We start from the raw sequence: 24,503 nt of genomic DNA on the forward strand, positions 1-24,503 counted from the left end.
TCTTGTTATGTTTCCTTATTTTCAAGGTGGCTGACCATTGTGCTTCTTTTCCCAGTCAATGTTTGACTACCTGGACAATGCAGTGATCAAACTGTGCGACATGTCAACTGTGGGAACTGACCTGGGAACAGTCAAACATCAAATCGAAGAGCTTAAGGTCGGCATGATCTTTTACACTTGCACTGCAAAAAGTCAGTGTTCAAAAACAAGAAAAAAAACAAAACATTAGGGGTATTTTATGTGAACTAAGCAAAATTATCTGCCAAAAGAACAAGAAAATTTGGCCTGTCAAGACTTTCCAAAACAAGTAAAATTAGCTAACCTCAATAACCCAAAAATACCTTAAAATAAGTATATTCTCGCTAATAACAAGTGCACTTTTCTTGGTAGAAAAAAAAGAGACCTTTTTGCTAAATATGTTGAAAAATATTCTTAAATGAAGTAAATGCTAGTGCCATTATCTTGACATAATGATATGCGCTCGGCATTACATTTCTTGAAACCAGCAAACTTATACTAAAAACTAGTTTATTGTTTTTAATGGAAAGGCAACAAGGCAAGCGCTTGTTACTCTCGGGGTCTACTAGCCGCTCAGGCAAATCATATGGTCTAAAAATGCATTTTTCCATGGATAACATGACATCATAGCGCCAAGTGCGTGCTCTTTCAGTCAATTAGTGCGCATATATACAACCTGGCCAAAAAAATTTAATTGTAATTTTGAGGAATTTATCTGAATGTGCATGAACTATTTCTGTTCAAAATTGTTTGAAATGTCAAATGTTTAAATATTAACTGTCAATTTACTGTACTGTGCCAACTGTACTACTATAGGAGTACGTATTTTCTATTGTTTCATTGAAAATAAAACAGCAAAGTCCATTTGGCTGTCATCTGTTTTAATTATGAGACACTATTGTGTCAAAATAATGATTTTTTTTTCATGCTTGAAATAAGAAATGATTACTTTAAAAAAGTAGTTTCATACTTGTGAGTGTTGATGACACAGCTTTGCAACACTTGATATTCTAGTTTCAAGCATGTTTTACTCAATATAGGTCATAACATCTCAGCAACAAGCTGTAATATCTTACTGAGATCCTTTAGGACCAAAACCCTTAAAACAAGTAAAACACTAACATAAAATCTGCTTAGTGAGAAGAATTATCTTATCAGACAGAAAATAAGCAAATATCACCCTTATTTGAGATATTTCATCTTACTTATATTTCAGTTTTTGCAGTGTGTTTTTGCTAAAAAAAAAAAATTCTGCAGTGGTATTTTGTAAATATATAAATAAATAAATATAAACACATATAGTAAAATGAATATATGTATAACTGAACTGTGTCTTGGCGCCAAGCAGCAGTACAAAGTGGACGTTTACCAGCAGCAGATCGACATGGAGAAGCTCTGCCACCAGGGGGAGCTGCTGCTCAAGAAAGTGTCAGACCAGACGGACAGAGACATGATCCAGGAGCCGCTGACAGAGCTCCGACACCTGTGGGACAACCTGGGGGAGAAAATCACCCAAAGACAGGTATTGGTGCCCTTGTTTGATCTCCTCCTGTGTCAAGTTAGCCCCCTTATCAATAATAATAATAATAATAGATTTTATTTGTAAAAAGCACTTTACGTTGAGTAAACAACCTCAAAGTGCTACAGTGTATATATAAAAAAAAAATACAAATAAAAAGATAATAAAAAAAAAAATAAAAATAAAAACTAGAACAGCCAAATAGCTCAAACTAGTATGCATATATCTAAAAAAGGCTTTTTTAAAAAGAAGGGTTTTTAAGCCTTTTTTAAAAGCATCCATATCAGTGCAAATATTGAAATAACACTGCCATTTGTTTGTGCTGTAAAATGTTTATTTGTGCCATTATGAATTTTAAGTTATTCTAAAATAAATTTTCTGAGACATGACGTCATCCAACCACCCCCATCTTGTCAAAATACCATTTGTTTTTGCTGCAAAATGTTTTTGTCTAACAAATATCGTTGTTATGATTTTACCATGCCATTATTCTTAACTAACCACCCACTTTGTCAAAATCTCCCCAAAGTTGTGCTACGTTTGTGCTGTTTTGTGCTGCAAAATGTTTTGTCTATTATTTTTCAAGTTTCAAGTTTATTCATAATACCATATTACAATTACAAAAGTAGTGAATATCCATTTAAGGATGGTGGTAAGTGAAAGGGTCCCCCAAATAAGCCAGAAGAAGCTTTTGGCAGGGGGTTTTAAGGACAGTATATGCATGGAATGCTGAAACATGGTGGCAAGCACAAAAACGCTGTAAGATAAACACAAAATAGGAGTACTAAAGCAAGCATACACATACATACATACATACATACATACATACATACATTCAACCACGCACTACCCAACAGTAGTCTACCCCACATGAGGCATTAGAGATAGGCGGTTAATAGATAAGATTTCAGTTTCTTTTTGAAGTTGGAGAATGAATACAGCATCCTGAGGCTCTCATCAAGCCGGTTCCAAATATTTGGTCCCCTGCATACAACACTTCGAGCAGTACAAGCCAGTAGACCATGTTTACCTGATATCAGCTCAAAGTTACGAGTGTTGTGGGCATGCTGGGGACGATAGATAGGAACCAATTAACCATTATAGTTTTTGTTACTAATGTTGTATAATTTTATGGTATTAACGTGTTATGATTGTCATCTTGTCAAAATCTCCCCAAACTATTTCAAAACGTTAGTGCTACGTTTGCGCTGCAAAACTTGTCTAGTATAGTTTTTTTGTTATTTCCATGTTGTTACTCATAACCACCTCACCCTCTCACCTTGTCAAAATCTCCGCAAACTTGTCCCATTCGTTTTTGCTGCCAAAATGTTTTGTCTTAATGATTACAGTTTTTATGATTTTTCATTATTCATAACTCGCCCCCTACACCTCGTCAAAATCTCCCCAATCTTGTGCTTTGTTTGTGCTGCCTAATGTTTTTGTCTATTATAGTTTTTATTGTTTTATAATTGTAATGCTATAAACGTGTTTTGATTCATAACAAGCCCCCCCGACCTTGTCAAATTCTAGCTATACTCCCAAATGCTGCAAAACATTTCTAATATAAGTTTTACTGTGTTATTAATGAATAATAACACGTTAACAACACACAAACTACAATGGTTAGATTAAAAATAAATACATTTGCACAAAAACATACCACAAGCATTTAAGACAAGTTAAGGGAGATTTTGATGAGGTGGAGAGCTGGTTATGAATAATAACACGTTAATAACATAAAAACTACAATGCCATCCATCTTCTTCCGCTTATCCGAGGTCGGGTCGCGGGGGCAGCAGCCTAAGCAGGGAAGGTCAGACTTTCTTCGCCCCAGCCACTTGGTCCAGCTCTTCCCGGGGGATCCCGAGGCGTTCCCAGGCCAGCCGGGAGACATAGTCTACCCAACGTGTCCTGGGTCTTCCCCGTGGCCTTCTACCGGTCGGACGTGCCCTAAACACCTCCCGAGGGAGGTGTTCAGGTGGCATCCTGACCATATGCCTGAACCAACTCATCTGGCTCCTCTGGATGTGAGGAGCAGCGGCTTTACTTTGAGCTCCCCCCGGATGGCAGAGCTTCTCACCCTATCTCTAAGGAGAGCCCCGCCACCCGGCGGAGGAAACTCATTTCGGCCGCTTGTACCCGTGATCTTGTCCTTTCGGTCATAACCCAAAGCTCATGACCATAGGTGAGGATGGGAACGTAGATCGACCGGTAAATTGAGAGCTTTGCCTTCCGGCTCAGCTCCTTCTTCACCACAACGGATCGATACAGCGTCCGCATTACTGAAGACGTCGCACCGATCCGCCTGTCGATCTCACGATCCACTCTTCCCTCCGAGGTACTTGAACTCCTCCACTTGGGGCAGGGTCTCCTCCGCAACCCGGAGATGGCACTCCACCCTTTTCCGGGCGAGAACCATGGACTCGGACTTGGAGGTGCTGATTCTCATCCCAGTCGCTTCACACTCGGCTGCGAACCGATCCAGTGAGAGCTGAAGATCCTGGCCAGATGAAGCCATCAGGACCACATCATCTGTAAAAAGCAGAGACCTAATCCTGCAGATCCCCTCAACACATTGACTGCGCCTAGAAATTCTGTCCATAAAAGTTATGAACAGAATCGGTGACAAAGGGCAGCCTTGGCGGAGTCCAACCCTCACTGGAAACGTGTCCGACTTACTGCCGGCAATGCGGACCAAGCTCTGACACTGATCGTACAGGGAGCGGACCGCCACAATCAGACAGTCCGATACTCCATACTCTGAGCATTCCCCACAGGACTTCCCGAGGGACACGGTCGAATGCCTTCTCCAAGTCCACAAAGCACATGTAGACTGGTTGGGCAAACTCTCATGCACCCTCAAGGACCCTGCCGAGAGTATAGAGCTGGTCCACAGTTCCACGACCAGGACGAAAACCACACTGTTCCTCCTGAATCCGAGGTTCGACTATCAATGGTTAGATAAATAAAAAATGCAGCAAAAACATAGCACGAGCATTTGGGACAAGTTAGGGGAGGATTTGACAAGGTGGGGGGCTGGTTATGAATAATAAAACATTAACTTAAAAACTATTAATAGTTAATAACAAAACACTCTTAATAGACGAAACATTTTGCAGCACATACGTTTGGAACAAGTTTGGAGAGTTTTTGTGAGGGCACTGGTTGACGTCACTAGTCAGAAAATATATTTTAGAATCATTTAAAACCGTAATGACACAAACAAAATGTTTACGGGGCAAACGTAGCACAAACAAATGGGGGCGTTACTTTAATATTTGCAATGCTAAGGCGGACCAACTTGACCAGGGGTCGGCAACCCGCGGCTCTGGAGCCGCATGCGGCTCTTTGATCACTCTGATGCGGCTCAGCTGCATACTTGCTGACCCCCCCACCCCGATTTTCCCGGGAGACTTCCGGATTTTGGTGCCTCTCGCAGAAACCTCCTGGGATTAATATTCTCCGATTTTCACCCTAATAATGATAATAAGGGCGTGTCGTGATGGTACAGCATTTAGCGCCCTCTACAACCTGTATTAACAGTGTGCCAGCCCAGCCTCTTGTTATATGCATCTTCTGCTTACACACGTAAGCGACAGCAAGGCATAGTTGGTCAACAGCCACACAGGTTACACTGACGGTGTCCATATAAAACAACTTTAACACTCTTACTAATAATGCGCCACACTTTGAACCAAAACCAAACAAGAATGACAAACACATTTCGGGAGAACATCTGCACCTTAACACAACATAAACACAACAGAACAAATACCCAGAATCCCATGCAGCCCTGACTCTTCCGGGCTACATTATACACTCCTGCTACTACCAAACCCCGCCCCCACCCCAACCCTGCTCCCGTGCGTTGGTTAAGGTGGGCGGGGTTTGTTAGCGGGGGGTGTATAATGTAGCCCGGAAGAGTTAGGGCTGCATGGGATTCTGGGTATTTGTTCTGTTGTGTTTATGTTGTGTTACGGTGCAGATGTTCTCCCGAAATGTGTTTGTCATTCGTGTTTGGTGTGGGTTCACAGTGTGGCGCATTATTAGTAAGAGTGTTACATTTTTTTATACCTCCACCGTCAGTGTAACCTGTGTGTTTGTTGACCAAGTATGCCTTGCTGTCACTTACGTGAGCAAGCAGATGCCCCATACATCGTGTGGCTGGGCTGGCACGCTGGTTGTAGTGGGCGTTAAATGCTGTACCTTCACGGCACGTTCGAGAGAACAGTTGCCTTGAAATTCGTAGGCTACCGGAAAAATCGGGAGGGTTGACAAGAATGACGCTGTCAAGTGTCATTCATATAAAACCCGCGGGCCGCACTAACATCCAATTTTTCATAATAAGGTGTGGACCGGGTGTCTGAGACCCTTGCTTTATACATAGCATAAAGCAAAAAAAACTTTGTATGCAGTGTTATTTCATGCTAAATTTCAAAAGATTTTTGTGGCTCCCATTGTTTTCTTTAATTTGTGAAACTGGTCAAAATGGCTCTTTGACTGGTAAAGGTTGCCGACCCCTGAACTAGACACAGGTGTCTGAGATGCTGATGTTTGTACACATCGCAAACAGGATTTTACTGTTTTTGATGTCTTTGCCGTGGTCTCGTCCCACCTCAGCACAAGCTGGAAGCCGCCCTGCTGGCTCTGGGTCAGTTCCAGCATGCCCTGTCTGAGCTGCAGGCCTGGCTGAGCCACACGTACGCCACCCTGGACACGCAGCGCCCGGTCAGCTCCGATCCCAAAGCCATCGAGATTGAACTGGCCAAACACCACGTAGGTCCTGCGCCTACTCCTTTTGACCCGTGCTCGTCTTCAGCCGCACATTCAGCACCAGTCCTTCTGCCTCCCCCCAGGTTTTGCGCAACGACGTGCTGTCCCATCACGCCACCGTGGAGGCGGTCAACGCGGCCGCCGCCGAGCTCCTGGAGTCCTCCCCCGGCGACGAGGCGAGCCACCTGAGAGATCAGCTGGATCAGCTGAACCACAGTTGGCAGAACCTGCTGCTCAAGACCCAGGAGAGGCAGAAGCTGTTGGAGGCTGCCTTACAGCAGGTAACATGGCCACTAGCTGCTAAAGCAGGGGTGTGAAACTCATTTTCATGTTGGGCCACATCGCAGTAATGGCATACTTGCCAACCCTTTCCGGGAGACTCCCGAAATTCAGCGCCTCTCCCGAAAACCTCCCGGGACAAATATTCTCCCAAAAATCTCCCGATTTTCAGCCGGAGCTGGAGGCCACGCCCCCTCCAGCTCCATGTGGACCTGAGTGAAAACAGCCTTTTTTCACGACGGGAGGACATCAGGGTGACAAGAAATAAATCATCCAGACTAGAGATAAATTGTATTATTATGTTTATCTTACCTAAAAATAAATATATTTATTAATTTAAAAAAAAAAAAAAACTAAATACATTTTTACTATATTTTGCTAAAAACATCAAAATTAATTGTATTTTTATTTGTATTTTTTCTGACTTAGAATTATACATTAAAATAAACATATTTGAAATAATACATTTTAAATGATCATAATAATTCATTTAAAATGACCATATTTAATTATTAAAATAATTGCTTGTTTATCAACAACTTTAGCATTTTATTCATTACATTTTGAAGCTCTCAGAAGCCAAGTTATGTTATATTCCTTAAGATTTATTTATGCAAGTTTGAAGTATCAATTATCTAAACACAGTTTTGTTTGCATATTTTCAGGATGTATATATATATTAGAGATGCGCGGATAGGCAATTATTTCATCCGCAACCGCATCAGAAAGTCGTCAACCATCCGCAATCCACCCGATCTAACATTTGATCAGAACCGCATCCGCCCGCACCCGCCTGTTGTTATATATCTAATATAGACGATGCAAGGCATTAGTGAGGTTATAAAGCTTTTGCCTGTTAAAAGAAAGGAGACTGATCCAATGCAGCACAGACATTCGCGTGCCACGCTGTCACGACCCAGACGCACACCAGTGCGCAATCATATGGGAGCCGTTGCTGAGCGCACCTCCAAGCGCGTCTCGCTGCCGGCGACGGCCGGGTATATGGGCCCGACGCTCCAGCGCCATCCATTTTCAGGGCTAGTTGATTCGGCAGGTGGGTTGTTACACACTCCTTAGCGGGTTCCAACTTCCATGGCCACCGTCCTAGCTGCTGTCTATATCAACCAGGGTGAGCCCCACCCCTTTCGTGAGCGCACTGCGCGCGGAGTGACCCCTGTTACGCGCCCCCGGCAACAGGGGTGGCGGGCAGGTAAGCTGCGCGGGCGGAGCGCGTGGAGTGACCCCTGTTACGAGCCCCCGGCCACGGGGGTGGCGGACAGGTAAGCTGCTTACCTGCTGCGCGTGACGCCGGCCGCGGCGAAGGCGGACGAGGCGGGATGTCGGTGTGGTGGGCGCGGTGGTGACCCTGGACGTGCGTCGGGCCCTTCTCGCGGATCGCCTCAGCTACGGCTCCCGGTGGGGCCCTCTCGGGGGAAGGGGCCTCGGTCCCGGACCCCGGCGAGGTGTCCCTTCTCCGCTCCGTAAAAGTGTCCATCTCTTTTTCTTTTTTTTCTTCTGTTGTGGCATATGCTGCAGGTGCCTGCTCGTTTTTCGTATGTGGGTAACAACATTTAACTATGTATATATATTTCCGAATTGGTTTAACTGCCACCCGCCTGAATCTATTTAAAATCTAATTTTTTTCTATTTCAACCACCCGACCCGCGGATAAAATCTAATTTTTTTAAATTTCATCCGCCCGATCCGCGGATAATCCGCGGACTCCGCGGTTGTACCCGCAAACCGCGCATCTCTAATATATATACATATATATATATATATATATATATATATATATATATATTTATATACATGTATGAAATACTTGACTTTGTGAATTCTAGCTGTCAATATACTCCTCCCCTCTTAACCACGCCCTGCCCCACCCCCGACCACGCCCCCACCCCCCACCTCCCGAAATCGGAGGTGTCAAGGTTGGCAAGTATGAGTTATGGCTGCCCTCGGAGGGCCGCTTGTAACGGCAAAACATATATGAATTTGCCTATGCATTTGATTTATGTTTTTTTTTTACATACACTGTAAAAAAAAATCTGTAAATTTTACAGTGAAAAACTGGCAACTCATTACTAGAGTTTTACTGTAAAATATACAGTTGTTTTATTACAGTAAATGGATAAATTATAACACTTTTTATTACAGTAAAAAAATACTGGCAGTTTAGTTGACAGAATTTCACTGTAAAATTTACGTTGTATTTTTCGTTTTTTACAACATATTACTGTAAAAGCAAAAACAGTACCACTGTTTGTTTTTTTTAATTCTGGCAAATGAACTGCCAGTTTTTACTGTATACACTGTGATAATGTTAAAGTTAAAGTACCTCTGATAGTCACACACACACACACACACACACACACACACACACACACACACTAGGTGTGGTGAAATTACCCTCTGCATTTGACCCATACCCTTGTTCCACCCCCTTGCATAGGCAAATTCATATATTTTTTGCTGTTACAAGCGACCCTCTGATTACATTTACAGTTATACACCACAAAAACAACCGTGGATTTTACGGTAAAAAACTAGCAGCTCAATTTTCGACAGTCTATATATATTAGGGGTGTAACGGTACGTGTATTTGTATTGAACCGTTTCAGTACGGGGGTTCCGGTTTGGTTCGGAGGTGTACCGAACGACACGGACATATTAAGTAGCGTAACGCACGTTGTGTAAACAATGCACACCGAGGCACAACACACGGCATGCTAGCAGCTAACGAGCTAGGATAGACTGACCATACGTCCTCTTTTCACCGGACATGTCCTCTTTTGCGGAGCTGTCAGGGCGGAGTTTCTTAAATGCCTCAAATGTCCGGCATTTTGAGTTAGGGTTGCGTGTATTTTCAATGTACGTTCAGGGTTAAGAAGGGGTTGAAAACAAAACAAATTGTGCGCGCAGCATCATTGGTGAGGGAGGGACAGAGAGAGAGAGAGAGAGAGAGAGAGAGAGTTATGATAAACGCGCATGCGTCGCCAGGCTCTGCTTTTTATCCATAGATTTATCACATTTAATTTTTTATTATCTATAGCAGGGGTGTCAAAAGTGTGTCATTTGCGGCCCACAGCTAATGTTTTAAAGGCCCACAGCACATTTTAAAAATACTATTAAAATAAACAAAAACATAACAAAAGTGAAATAAAAAAGCTTAAAGATGAAATGTAATTTAGAAAAAGTTGCAATGTTGACTAATAAAACAAAACTGTTTTTTTTTCTTTCAAACTTGTCATTGCTCAAAACATAATATTGAATCAAAATCAATGTTATTATGAATTATTGACCTATCCAAGGTTCCGTTTACTTCACATCAAATATTCCACTAAGAAAAATATTATTGATGGAAGATTTTGCAAATTTGGTAAATAAATAACCCAAAAATGTATATTATGTTGTTTTCTTACTTACCGAAAATGAACCGAACCGTGACCTCTAAACCGAGGTACGTACCGAACCAACATTTTTGTGTACCGTTACAACCATACTATATATAGTTTTCTGCCAAATGGAAAGAACAAACATTTAGTAAGAAAAGATAAGGTGGGCCAGATCTGGCCCCTGAGCCTTAGGTTTGTCACCTGTGTGCTAAAGTCACATACACAAATAATATAAGTCACTCTTAGAGAGAAATGGGTTGGGACTCATGGAGACCATAGGTGTTTTTGATTGCACTAATGGAATGTTTGTGGGCAGGCGGAGGGTTTCCATGGAGAGCTGGAGGAGTTCCTACAGTGGATGCGGCGCACTGAGAGCCAGCTGTCTGCTGCCAAGCCGACAGGCGGACTACCCGAAACAGCCAGAGAGCAGCTAGAGCAACACATGGTAACCTTTACTCGTAATAATTCAACTTTATAAGCTTCTGGAACCACGACTCACCTTTTTCTTCGGTTGTCCTGCAGGAGCTCCAAGCCCAGCTGGCCCAGCGTGCCGACCAGTACCACAGACTGCTGGACGCCGGAGAGTCCATCCTGCTGGCTCGTGGCGGAGAGGACGCAGGGCCAGGAACCACCCAGACCCAGCAGAACCTGGCCATGCTGCAGAACAAGTGGGCCAGCCTCAACACCAAGATGGACGATCGTAGGGTGAGTTTGAGCGTCCTGAGGAGGAGCATGCTGCTTGAGAATCTTGTGGAGAACCTCCCATTTACTTGAACTCTGCAGGCAAAGCTGGACGAGGCTCTCGCCTTAGCCACCAGCTTCCAGACTTCCCTGCAGGACACCATTAACTGGCTGACCCAGGCCGAGCAAACCCTGAACATGGCCCAGCCCCCCAGCCTCCTCTTGGACACGGTCCTTTTCCAGATCGATGAGCACAAGGTAGATCAGAGAACGCTCCGACTGTGAAGAACACGGCCTGGATCGGACTCATCCCTTACCTTGCGTCTGCGCAGGTTTTTGTCAACGAGGTGAACACCCACCGAGAGCAGGTTCTGGCCCTGGAGAAGGCTGGCTCCCAGCTCCGCTTCGCCAGCCTGAAGCAGGACGTGGTGCTCATCAAGAACCTTCTGCTGAGCGTTCAGGCCCGCTGGGACAAGCTGGTCCAGAGGTCGCTGGACCGCGGTCGGCACTTGGATGAGGCTCGCAAACGGGCCAAGCAGGTACTGAGCAGCAACGCTAGACTTTATACATAAAGTCAAATCCTCCAAATAACCAGCCAACGTCCTACCTTCAGTTCCACGAGGCCTGGAGGAAGCTGACCGACTGGCTGGAAGAGGCCGAGAAGAGACTGGACTCTGAGCTGGAGATCCCCAACGAGCCAGACAAGATCAAAGTACAGCTGCTCAAACATAAGGTACCAGGATTGTTGATGCAGAGCTCCATCATCTTCTGCATCATTCCTTACGTAAACACGTCTTTGTCCTGCAGGAGTTTCAGAAAGCCCTTGGCTCAAAGCAGCCGGTTTACGACACCACGGTGAGGTCCGGGAGAGCTATGCGGGACAAAGCCCAGCTGGCAGAAGACACCCAGAAGCTGGACCACCTTGTCGGGGAGGTCCGCGACAAGTGGGACACAGTCTGTGGGAAGAGTGTGGAGAGGTGAGGACACTGAAAGGAGTTGCAATAATTCAATGGCGCTCCAGGAGCAGATGTGAGATGTTTGTTTCTCCACCAGGCAGCACAAGCTGGAGGAGGCTTTGCTGTTCTCAGGTCAGTTTGCAGAAGCCCTCCAGGCTCTGGTGGACTGGTTATACCGAGTTGAGCCGCAGCTGGCTGAAGATCAGCCCGTGCACGGCGACCTGGACCTGGTGTCCAACCTCATGGACACACACAAGGTGCGTACTCTGCAGACTCATGAAGCTGAGCATCATTAATGCAACCTGCTGTCCAACCAGGCGTTCCAGAAGGAGATGGGCAAGAGAACCGTCAGTGTTCAGGCTCTGAGGCGCTCGGCCCGCGACCTCATGGAGACTGGCCGCGACGACACGGCCTGGGTCAAAGTTCAGCTGCAGGAGCTCAGCAACCGCTGGGAGACCGTTTGCGCTTTGTCCGTCACAAAGCAGACCCGCCTCCAGCAGGCCCTCAAACAGGTCCGGAAAGAACCAACGCCATTAACCAGAACCTTGCAGCTCTTGGTAAAAATCAAACAATGTGATTGTCGCCATCAGGCGGAGGAGTTCCGCACGGCGGTGCAGTTGCTCCTGGAGTGGCTTTCTGAGGCCGAGCAAAGCCTGCGCTTTCGTGGCGTCCTCCCCGAGGAGGCGGAGACTCTGCAGGCGCTGCTGCACACGCATCGGGACTTCATGGGAACGGTAGAGGAGAAGAGGTCGGAGGTCAACAAGGCGGCGGGCATGGGCGAGGCCATCCTGACCCTGTGCCACCCAGACTCCATCACCACCATCAAGCACTGGATCACCATCATCAGGGCGCGCTTTGAGGAGGTGAGAGCGAGAGGGTCTCCTCGACGTCCTCAAGGTTGTCTTCAGTTTTCAATAAGGTCGCGCTCCGCTCCGCAGGTGCTGACCTGGGCCAAGCAGCACGAGCAGCGTCTGGAGGCGGCGCTGACCGAGGTGCTCAACAACGCCAACTTGCTGGAGGAGCTGTTGTCATGGCTCCAGTGGGCCGAGACCACACTGGTCCAGAGAGACACGGAGGCGCTCCCTCAGGACATCCCCCAGCTTAAAAACCTCATCACAGAGCATCAGGTCAGCGCTCATTGAAATGTCATCGCATCAGAAGCACGCCAGCCCTTACAAGTCTCTTTCCCTCTCGTGTCAGATGTTCATGGAGGAGATGACCAGGAAGCAGCCAGATGTTGACAAAGTCACCAAAAGTTACAAAAGGAAACCCGCTGATGCGCCAAGCAGCCTGGCTGAGAGGAGAGGAGGACGTAAGTAAAACTGTTGCTTTTTTGCTATTGTTGACATAACCCAAACTAGTCATTGCTTTCACATTTAATGCTGAAATATGTTCTTGCATTATTGGGGTCATTTCTTAGTCAGGAAACAGTCCTCCCAGGTTATTTTATTCTACATAAAAGGTGACTGGAATTGAAGATTACCAACTTATTCTATACAAAGCACAAACAATAGCAACACCAGCGCTAGGAGAGGACTGAACCGTCTGAAGTCCGAAGCATTCTCTAAACAAAATGGTCGCTCTCCACGTATGCTTTTGTTCATCTTGTTGCCTCGCCATTGTGGAGATTCAAACTGAAAGTTAACATGGCGTATGTGTTGGGCACACTCATTCTTTTCCAGTTCAACTCTCCCCACCTGTTACATCATAACACCAATAAAACTAGAGGGAATAATGTGTATGTGTGCTTATGGATAAGAAACATGGTGAGATCAGTTTTTCTTTTCTTTGAGCAAAACCAAGGCCAAAACTAGTAGCTTTAATTTTGTTCAAAGGTGGGAAAATACTCCCCTAACAACCTCACGAAGCTCTCATTCGTTTATGGCTCCTCAGCGTGGCTTGCAGTTCTCTTCCAAAACACTAGAGGGCAGTGTTTTCCTGAGTGAGCAACCACAACGCTTGTTGACTAGCTATTAGCTTCTTGTATGTAGTCGTTTTAAACAATAGCGACTGAAGCGACATCCACATTATTGGAAGTGAAACAAAGTTTTTGACAAAATGAACCAAAAGTGAACAGATCTTTGTGATTTCTGATTGTTTGTGAAGGCACCAGTGCATACAGGACAGTTGAGCTTGTTGTTGTTTTAGCTTGTTATTAAAGAGAAAGTTGGTCCATAACCCCCTTGTTATGTTAGTTTGATATGTAGTTTTATATTGCGTTCAAAGTAGAGATGTCCGATAATATCGGACTGCCGATATTATCGACCGATAAATGCTTTAAAATGTAATATCGGAAATTATCGGTATCGGTTTCAAAAAGTAAAATGTATGACTTTTTAAAACGCCGCTGTGTACACGGACGTAGGGAGAAGTACAGAGCGCCAATAAACCTTGAAGGCACTGCCTTTGCGTGCCGGCCCAATCACATAATATCTACGGCTTTTCACACACACAAGTGAATGCATGCATACTTGGTCAACAGCCATACAGGTCACACTGAGTGTGGCCGTATAAACAACTTTAACACTGTTACATATATGCGCCACACTGTGCACCCACACCAAACAAGAATGACAAACACATTTCGGGAGAACATCCGCACCGTAACACAACAGAACAAATACCCAGAACCCCTTGCAGCACTAACTCTTCCGGGACGCTACAATATACACCCCCCGCTAACCCCCCCCCCAACCCCGCCCACCTCAACCTCCTCGAGCATGTCCCAAATTCCAAGCTGCTGTTTTGAGGCATGTTAGAAAAAATAATGCACTTTGTGACTTCAATAATAAATATGGCAGTGCCATGTTGGCATTTTTTTTCCATAACTTGAGTTGATTTATTTTGGAAAACCTTGTTACATTGTTTAATGCATTTGTGTCAAACTCTGGCCCGCGGGCCAAATTTGGCCCTTGAGGCGATATCAAATTAACACCAAAGCTGGCCCGCCTATTATATATTGCGGCGGTGCCGCGGTAACACCGCATTCACCGCTAATTCTAATACTTGCCAACCCTCCCGGGAGTCTTCCAAACTTCAGTGCCCCTCCCGAAAATCGTCACGTCTGCTTTTCAGCCAGTCCAACGAGTACTGGCCCGGTCACATAACATGTGCGGCTTCTGCACGCACACACAATTGAATGCAACGCATAATTCATCAACAGTGATACAGGTTACTGGCACCCTCAGTGTAACCTGTATCGCTGTTGATGAAGTATGCGTTGCATTCACTCGTGTGTGCGTACAGAAGCCGCACATATCTTGTGACTGGGTCTGAACGATGTTAGAATGGATGAAAAGCGGACGTGACGATAGCTCGTAGAGTACGTTAAAGGCAGTGCATTTAAGGCACGCCCCCAAGACTGTGGTCCGGGTGGACGAGATTTAATGATTGATGAACACCTTCATTCGATAATGAAGGTTGCCTCAGCTCAAAGTCTGAGCCCCGACATTAATGAACTAGCATCCAAGAAAAGATGGCAGGTATCTGGCTTGGGCACATCAGATTAGATCAGTGTGTTGCAAACTGAGCAGTTTAAAGTCCTGAATGGTTGTTTTATTCATTGTTATTTTATTTAAAAATGTATTAGCCTGTGGAAAAAGTTAATGTTGATATTTACCTCAGAAGGCTGCAAATAGAAAAGAGGCATTCAATTTGTATTTAAATTGTATTTGATATGCCATTTATATTTTTTTATTATTAGTATTATTATAGGCAGTGCATTTAAGGCACGCCCCCAAGACTGTGGTCCGGGTGGACGAGATTTAATGATTGATGAACACCTTCATTCGATAATGAAGGTTGCCTCAGCTCAAAGCCTGAGCCCCGACATTAATGAACTAGCATCCAAGAAAAGATGGCAGGTATCTGGCTTGGGCACATCAGATTAGATCAGTGTGTTGCAAACTGAGCAGTTTAAAGTCCTGAATGGTTGGTTTATTCATTGTTATTTTATTTTCAAATGTATTAGCCTGTGGAAAAAGTTAATGTTGATATTTACCTCAGAAGGCTGCAAATAGAAAAGAGGCATTCAATTTTTATTTAAATTGTATTTGATATGCCATTGATATTTTTTTATTATTAGTATTATTATTTGAAACTCGATTTTGCTTGTCACTATAAAGTTAAAAGGTTAATTTGTTCAATTAACCCGCGGCTTTGTTCAGTTTTAAATTTTGTCCCACTCTCTATTTGAGTTTGACACCCCTGCTTTAATGCATCCAGCGGGGCATCACAACAAAATTAGGCATAATAATGTGTTAATTCCACGACTGTATATATCGGTATCGGTTGATATCGGGATTGGTAATTAAGTTTTGGACAATATCGGGATATCGGCAAAAAAGCCATTATCGGACATCTCTAGTTCAAAGTGTACGAACCTACACTAAAATATAGACTTTTGTCAAGGCTGGAACAAGTTATTCATATTTACATTGTTTCTTATGGAGAAATTTGTTACTCGACAAACTTTTTGGTTGAAGAACCAATGAAGTTGATAAATGGAGGATCCAGTGCACTGTAGATATTTGTTCTGACCCGGGTTGTCCTTCTAGGCAAGCAGCAGCAGCAGCAGCAACAGGCGGCCGTGCAGCTTTCCGGAGCAAACCCGCGACTCAACCAGCTGTGTGCCAGGTGGCAGCAAGTGTGGCTGCTGGCGCTCGACCGCCAGCGCAAACTCAACGATGCCCTGGACCGGCTGGAGGAGGTACCCCTTGGCTGCGTGGGCTTCCACTTCGTTGCAAGTCCTCTTCCTCACGCGTTACGTTTGACCGCAGCTCAAAGAGTTCGCCAACTTCGACTTTGACGTGTGGAGGAAGAAGTACATGCGCTGGATGAACCACAAGAAGTCTCGCGTCATGGACTTCTTCAGGCGCATCGACAAGGACCAAGACGGCAAGATCACGCGCCAGGAGTTCATCGACGGCATTCTGGCGTCGAGTGCGTACTCACACACCTTTACCGTACCGTGCTGCGTAGTCCGTGTTCAAGTGTCGTGGTTTTGCCTCTGCAGAGTTCCCCACCAGCAGATTGGAGATGACGGCGGTGGCAGACATCTTTGACCGAGATGGCGACGGTTACATCGACTATTACGAGTTTGTCGCCGCCCTGCACCCAAACAAAGACGCCTACAGACCCACCACGGACGCAGACAAGATAGAGGATGAAGTGAGTCAAAGATGGACCGCCACACACATACAGTCCAGCAGGGGGCGCTATGTCATGCTATGCCAGGGGTCGGCAACCCAAAATGTTGAAAGAGCCATATTGGACCAAAAATACAAAAACAAATCTGTCTGGAGCCGCAAAAAATTAAAAGCCATATTACATACAGATAGTGTGTCATGAGATATAAATTGAATTAAGGACTTAAAAGAAACTAAATGACCTCAAATATAGCTACAAACGAGGCATAATGTATGTACATATAGCTAGCCTAAATAGCATGTTAGCATCGATTAGCTTGCAGTCATGCAGTGACCAAATATGTCTGATTAGCACGCCACACAAGTCAATAACATCAACAAAACTCACCTTTGTGCATTCACGCACAACATTAAAAGTTTGGTGGACAAAATGAGACAGAAAAAGAAGTGGCATAAAACACGTCCTAGAAAGTCGGAGAAAGTTATACATGTAAACAAACTACGGTGAGTTCAAGGACCGCCATAATTAGTAGGACAAAACGGCGCTCGCCAAATACTCGAAATCAGTGACGCATGTTTAATATAAACAGTGTGCTTTATAACAATTAGGGAGGTTTGTGTCATGTTTGTCCTCCTACAGAAACCATATTAAAACAAAAAATATATTTTTTCCCCTCATCTTTTTCCATTTTTCATACATTTTTGAAAAAGCTCCAGAGAGCCACTAGGGCAGCGCTAAAGGAGCTGTGGGTTGCCGACCCCTGTGCTATGCTATGCCATGTTTAATGACGTGTCTTCTTGTGTGTGACCCCCCCAGGTGACTCGGCAGGTGGCGCAGTGTAAATGCGCCAAGAGGTTCCAGGTGGAGCAAATAGGGGAAAACAAATACCGGGTAAGCTCCGCCCACTCAGGATTTAACAGTTATTTTTATGCATACAACAAAGGTTTGTCGTCTGCAGCTAATGCCTGTAATAGAAAGGACGGAAATAGGAAATAAATGTTTATAGATTTTATATTAGTAAGTGTATTTCTAACACGCTAACTTCACAACCATTTCTCATGTCCACTTCCCGCCACGTGGTCTTCATACCTCCTCCATGAAGTCTCAACTCGTGGTATCAGATGAGAAAAAAGCACTCATCTCATGGTCTTCCCTCATGGTCTTCTCTCATGGTCTTCCCTCATGGTCTTCTCTCATGGTCTTCCCTCATGGTCTTCTCTCATGGTCTTCCCTCATGCTTTCATCTCATGGTCTTCCCTCATGCTTTCATCTCATGGTCTTCCCTCATGCTTTCATCTCATGGTCTTCCCTCATGCTTTCATGTCACTGTCTCATTCATTATTTACCTCCTGATCTCATCTCATGCGTTCATGTCCAAGTCTCATACATCATTATTTACCTCCTGGTCTCATCTCATGCTTTCATGTCACTGTCTGATATCATTCTTTACCTCCTGGTCTCATCTCATGCTTTCATGTCATTATCTCATACATCATTCTTTACCTCCTGGTCTCATCTCATGCTTTCATGTCATTATCTCATACATGATTATTTACCTCCCTGTCTCATCTCATGCTTTCATGTCATTATCTCATACATCATTATTTACCTCATGTTCTCATCTCATGCTTTCATGTCACTGTCTGATATCATTTTTTACCTCCTGGTCTCATCTCATGCTTTCATGTCACTATCTCTTGCATCATTATTTACCTCCTGGTCTCATCTCATGCTTTCATGTCATTATCTCATACATCATTATTTACCTCCTGTTCGCATCTCATGCTTTCATGTCACTGTCTCATACATGATTATTTACCTTCTGGTCTCATCTCATGCTTTCATGTCACTGTCTCATACATCATTATTTACCTCCTGGTCTCATCTCATGCTTTCATGTCATTATCTCATACATGATTCTTTACCTCCCTGTCTCATCTCATGCTTTCTTGTCATTATCTCATACATCATTATTTACCTCCTGTTCGCATCTCATGCTTTCATGTCACTGTCTCATACATCATTATTTACCTCCTGGTCTCATCTCATGCTTTCATGTCATTATCTCATACATGATTCTTTACCTCCCTGTCTCATCTCATGCTTTCATGTCATTATCTCATACATCATTATTTACCTCCTGTTCTCATCGCATGCTTTCATGTCACTGTCTGATATCGTTCTTTACCTCATACTTATGTGTCATGCTTCATCTAATGGTCTCATCTCCTGTCAGATGAAAATTGAATGTACACCCCATATTTCCTACCTCATGGCACCGGACTTTTACCTCATGCTCCCATGCTGTTGTTTACCTCATGACATCACCTCATGGTCTCATGATACTAAAATGAGCTTGTTCTCGCAGTGACTGACCTACTGCAGCACATTCACTTACTCAACAGATGAAAGGTCATTTGTCGCTACGTTAGCCACTTAGCATGTAGCATCTGGTAGCCGCTCCATGCTACCAAAATGGCGTCACTGCAAGTGAATTAATGAACACACTGCATGCTGTCTTTGTTTGTGATATTTGGTGTCTACTTTCACTACCAACTAACGAGCAGTTCCAGTAAGACCAAATAGTTTAGTGAGGATCCTGCGCACAAATGAAACGTCCTCTGTTGTTGTTGTTGTTTCACTCGTGCTCTTTTTCTTTCTTTCTTTCTTTTTCTCCTCGTCTTTGTCTGCACCGGCGTCCGCTGGATTTATTCTAGTTCTTCCTCGGAAACCAGGTAAAGTGACTTTGTGCTGCTGCTGTGATGGGACGAGTGAAACCTGCTTACTGCTCCATGCAGGGCTGTCTGTCATTCCGCGGACAAGCCAGCGTTGCCAGACATACAATAAATAGTAGAGGTGGATCTTTGGCCACCTCGCCATTCAATTTGATTACCATTTTTTGAGGTGACGTTTGGATTTGGACTCAATTCTTGATTTAACACGATTCTCTTAATATATTATTTGGTATATACTTTAAATCATAATGCCTTTTTAAAACCAGTCATAAAATCTCCTTTTTGGCTGCTGACGTATGACATATACAATCCAATCCATCCATCCATTTTCTATACCGCTTATTCCCTTCGGGGTTGCGGGGGGCGCTGGAGCCTATCTCAGCTACAATCGGGCGGAAGGCAGGGTACACCCTGGACAAGTCGCCACCTCATCGCAGGGCCAACACAGATAGACAGACAACATTCACACACTAGGGCCCATTTAGTGTTGCCAATCAACCTATCCCCAGGTGCATGTCTTTGGAGGTGGGAGGATGCCGGGGCAGCACGGTGGTAGAGGGGTTAGTGCGTCTGCCTCGCAATACGAAGGTCCTGAGTAGTCGTGAGTTTAATCCCGGCCTCGGGATCTTTCTGTGTGGAGTTTGCATGTCCTCCCCGTGACTGCGTGGGTTCCCTCCGGGTACTCCGGCTTCCTCCCACCTCCAAAGACATGCACAATCCAAACCAATCCACTTTATTTATATAGCACATTTAAACAACAAGAATATTTCCAAAGTGCTGCACAGCCATGTTAAAAACAATATTAAAAACAATATTATGCTCCACCAATGACTGAATAAAAACAAAAAATAAATACATATAAAACCAATATAAAAATAAATATGATTAAAAACGATTTTAAAGGGTAAAACCAATTAAAACAGTACCATATGTTTCGGACTATAAGTCGCAGTTTTTTTCATAGTTCGACTTATATATGTTTTTTTCCTTTTTTATTATGCGTTTTCGGCAGGTGCGCCTTATACTCCGGTGCGCCTTATACTCCGAAAAATACGGTAAATAGTCATCAAAATTCATAAAAACACAGAGGACAACAGAAGACCACACAACTCACGTAGTGTTAAAAGCCAAAGAATAAAAGCGGGTCTTAAGACGAGACTTAAAACACTCCACTGTGGGAGCAGTTTGAACATGGAGGGGCAGAGTGTTTCAGAGCTTAGGGCCGACCACAGAGAAGTTTTAAGTCTGGTCTTGGGCACCACGAGCTGGAGCTGGCTCTCGGACCTCAGAGCGCGCGCAGGATTGTAAATTTGGATGAAGTCCGAGATATATTGAGGTGCCAGTCCATGTAAAGCTTTAAAAACTAACAGCAAGGTTTTAAAATCAATTCTAAGATGAACAGGGAGCCAGTGAATTGGGGTTATATGCTGGCGTCTCCTGGCCCCTGTTTAAAGTTAAAGTTAAAGTACCAATGATTGTCACACACACACTAGGTGTGGCGAAATTATTCTCTGCATTTGACCCATCACCCTTGATCACCCCCTGGGAGGTGAGGGGAGCAGTGGGCAGCAGCGGTGGCCGCGCCCGGGAATCATTTTTGGTGATTTAACCCCCAATTCCAACCCTTGATGCTGAGTGCCAAGCAGGGAGGTAATGGGTCCCATTTTTATAGTCTTTGGTATGACTCGGCCGGGGTTTGAACTCACAACCTACCGATCTCAGGGCGGACACTCTAACCACTAGGCCACTGAGTTTAAAGTCGTGCTGCCGCGTTCTGGACTAACTGCAACCGGGAGAGAGCTTTTTGGCTAATGCCAGCATAAAGTGCATTGCAGTAGTCCAGGCCACTTGAAATAAAAGCATGCACGACTTGTTCAAAAAGGTTAAAAGATAAAAAACGGTTTTACCTTTGCTAAAAGACGAAGATGATAAAAACACGATTTTAAAACGCCATTGACTTGTTTGTCAAGTTTAAATACACACATTATTGGCCTAAAAATCTATTTTTAAAAGAGTTCAATTGTATTTACAAAAAATATATGTATACATATACAGTCGTGGTCAAAAGTTTACATACATTTGTAAAGAACATAATGTCATGGCTGTCTTGGGTTTCCAATCATTTCTACAACTCTTATTTTTTTGTGATAGAGTGATTGGAGCACATACTTGTTGGTCACATAAAACATTCATGAAGTTTGGTTCTTCTATGAATTTATTATGGGTCTACTGAAAATGTGAGCAAATGGGTCAAAAGTATACATACAGCAATGTTAATATTTGCTTACATGTCCCTTGGCAAGTTTCACTGCAATAAGGCGCTTTTGGTAGCCATCCACAAGCTTCTGGCAAGCTTCTGGTTTTTTGGACCACTCCTCTTGACAAAACTGGTGCAGTTCAGCTAAATTTGTTGGTTTTCTGACATGGACTTGTTTCTTCGGTGAAACAACGTGTGGACAATGCTGAAGAAACAAGTCCATGTCAGAAAACCAACAAATTTAGCTGAACTGCACCAATTTTGTCAAGAGGAGTGGTCAAAAATTCAAGCAGAAGCTTGTGGATGGCTACCAAAAGCGCCTTATTGCAGTGAAACTTGCCAAGGGACATGTAAGCAAATATTAACATTGCTGTATGTACCGTATTTTTCGGTGTATAAGTCGTTCCGGAGTATAAGTCGCACCGGCCGAAAATGCATAATAAAGAAGGAAAAAAACATATCTAAGTCGCACTGGAGAATAAGTCGCATTTTTGGGGGAAATGTATTTGATAAAAGGCAACACCAAGAATAGACATTTGAAAGGCAATTTAAAATAAATAAAGAATAGTGAACAACAGGCTGAATAAGTGTACGTTATATGAGGCATAAATAAGCAACTGAGAACGTGCCTGGTATGTTAACGTAACATATTATGGTAAGAGTCATTCAAATAACTATAACATATAGAACATGCTATACGTTTACCAAACAATCTGTCACTCCTAATCGCTAAATCCCATGAAATCTTATACGTCTAGTCTCTTACGTGAATGAGATAAATAATATTTGATATTTTATAGGGATGTCCGATAATGGCTTTTTGCCGATATCCGATATTCCGATATTGTCCAACTCTTTAATTACCGATACTGATATCAACCGATACGGATATATAAAGTTGTGGAATTAACACATTATTATGCCTAATTTGGACAACCAGGTATGGTGAAGATAAGGTCCTTTTTTTAAATATGAATAAAATAAATAAATTAAAAACATTTTCTTGAATAAAAAATAAAGTAAAACAATATAAAAACAGTTACTTAGAAACTAGTAATTAATGAAAATGAGTAAAATTAACTGTTAAAGGTTAGTACTATTAGTGGACCAGCAGCACGCACAATCATGTGTGCTTACAGACTGTATCCCTGCAGACTGTATTGATATATATTGATATATAATGTAGGAACCACAATATTAATAACAGAAAGAAACAACCCTTTTGTGTGAATGAGTGTAAATGGGGAGGAAGGTTTTTTGTGTTGGTGCACTAATTGTAAGTGTATCTTCTGTTTTTTATGTTGATTTAATTAAAAAAATAAAAAATAAAAAAAAACGATACTGATAATTAAAAAAACGATACCGATAATTTCCAATATTACATTTTAAAGCATTTATCGGCTGATAATATCGGCAGGCAGATATTATCGGACATCTCTAATATTTTACGGTAATGTCTTAATAATTTCACACATAAGTCGCTCCTGAGTATACGTCGCACCCCCGGCCAAACTATGAAAAAAAACTGCGACTTATAGTCCGAAAAATACGGTATACTTTTGACCCAGCAGATTTGCTCACATTTTCAGTAGACCCATAATAAATTCATAAAAGAACCAAACTTCATGAATGTGTTTTGTGACCAACAAGTATGTGCTCCAATCACTCTATCACAAAAAAATAAGAGTTTTAGAAATGATTGGAAACTCAAGACAGCCATGTTATTTACAAGTGTATGTAAACTTTTGACCACGACTGTGTGTGTATATATATATATATATATATATATATATATATATATATATATATATATACACACACACACACATTTATGGAAAAAAAAATCCATAAATTAGCCGCTCTGTTTTATAAGCTGTGTGGTTCAAAATCTAGGAAAAAAGTAGCAGCTGATAGTCCGGAATTTACGGTACTTTATTCACGCATATTATTTGTGGGCCACATAAAATAATATGGCGGGCCAGATCTGGCCCCCGGGCTTCGAGTTTGATAACTGTGCTATGCACAGCTACACAATGTCAAAGTAGTCGTGTGTGATCGTTTTCCTTAAAGTACGATCATCTTAAGCTTTTGGTACGAGCATTTTTCGTTTCCCGTTTGGCAACACAATTCACCAACATTGTGTAGATTTAACATTTATAGAAGAAAACGTCAAATGAATGTCATTTCTATCTCATGAATACCTATAGCAGTGGTTCTTAACCTTGTTGGAGGTACCGAACCCCACCAGTTTCATATGCACATTCACCGAACCCTTCTTTAGTGAAAAATAACATGTTTTTTTTTTTTTCAAATTCAAGATGAAGTTATATGTTTTTGGTAACACTTTAGTATGGGGAACATATTCTAAGTAACAAGACTTAATTTAGAGTTATTTGGACACTAGGGGAACATATTCTAAGTAACAAAGACTTAATTTAGAGTTTTTTGGACACTAGGGGAACATATTCTAAGTAACAAAGACTTAATTTAGAGTTTTTTGGACACTAGGGGAACATATTCTAAGTAACACAGACTTAATTTAAAGTTATTTGGACACTAGGGGAACATATTCTAAGTAACAAAGACTTAATTTAGAGTTTTTTGGACACTAGGGGAACATATTCTAAGTAACAAAGACTTAATTTAGAGTTTTTTGGACACTAGGGGAACATATTCTAAGTAACAAACACTTAATTTAGAGTTATTTGGACACTAGGGGAACATATTCTAAGTAACAAA

At 43.0% G+C, this 24,503-nt stretch overlaps 1 protein-coding gene across 4 annotated transcripts in view; it reads left to right on the forward strand.

Annotated features, from left to right (window-relative positions):
* macf1a (microtubule actin crosslinking factor 1a) overlaps nt 1-24,503 on the forward strand; it is a 438,368-nt gene that overhangs the window by 391,310 nt on the left and 22,555 nt on the right. For 3 of the 4 annotated variants that reach the window (XM_061930784.1, XM_061930787.1, XM_061930785.1), the window contains 20 exons: nt 56-157; nt 1,367-1,540; nt 6,158-6,313; nt 6,394-6,591; nt 10,304-10,432; nt 10,510-10,692; nt 10,771-10,926; nt 11,001-11,207; nt 11,282-11,401; nt 11,476-11,645; nt 11,722-11,881; nt 11,942-12,136; nt 12,215-12,487; nt 12,563-12,751; nt 12,825-12,936; nt 16,181-16,332; nt 16,403-16,565; nt 16,639-16,793; nt 17,589-17,663; nt 19,490-19,507. In XM_061930784.1, coding sequence (XP_061786768.1) covers nt 56-157; nt 1,367-1,540; nt 6,158-6,313; nt 6,394-6,591; nt 10,304-10,432; nt 10,510-10,692; nt 10,771-10,926; nt 11,001-11,207; nt 11,282-11,401; nt 11,476-11,645; nt 11,722-11,881; nt 11,942-12,136; nt 12,215-12,487; nt 12,563-12,751; nt 12,825-12,936; nt 16,181-16,332; nt 16,403-16,565; nt 16,639-16,793; nt 17,589-17,663; nt 19,490-19,507 — 3,087 coding nt within the window. The remainder of the gene's footprint in view (nt 1-55; nt 158-1,366; nt 1,541-6,157; nt 6,314-6,393; nt 6,592-10,303; nt 10,433-10,509; nt 10,693-10,770; nt 10,927-11,000; nt 11,208-11,281; nt 11,402-11,475; nt 11,646-11,721; nt 11,882-11,941; nt 12,137-12,214; nt 12,488-12,562; nt 12,752-12,824; nt 12,937-16,180; nt 16,333-16,402; nt 16,566-16,638; nt 16,794-17,588; nt 17,664-19,489; nt 19,508-24,503) is intronic. The other variant, XM_061930786.1, reaches the window with a different exon arrangement.

Source organism: Nerophis lumbriciformis, linkage group LG37, assembly GCF_033978685.3.
Source record: "Nerophis lumbriciformis linkage group LG37, RoL_Nlum_v2.1, whole genome shotgun sequence".
Taxonomy (NCBI): domain Eukaryota; kingdom Metazoa; phylum Chordata; class Actinopteri; order Syngnathiformes; family Syngnathidae; genus Nerophis; species Nerophis lumbriciformis.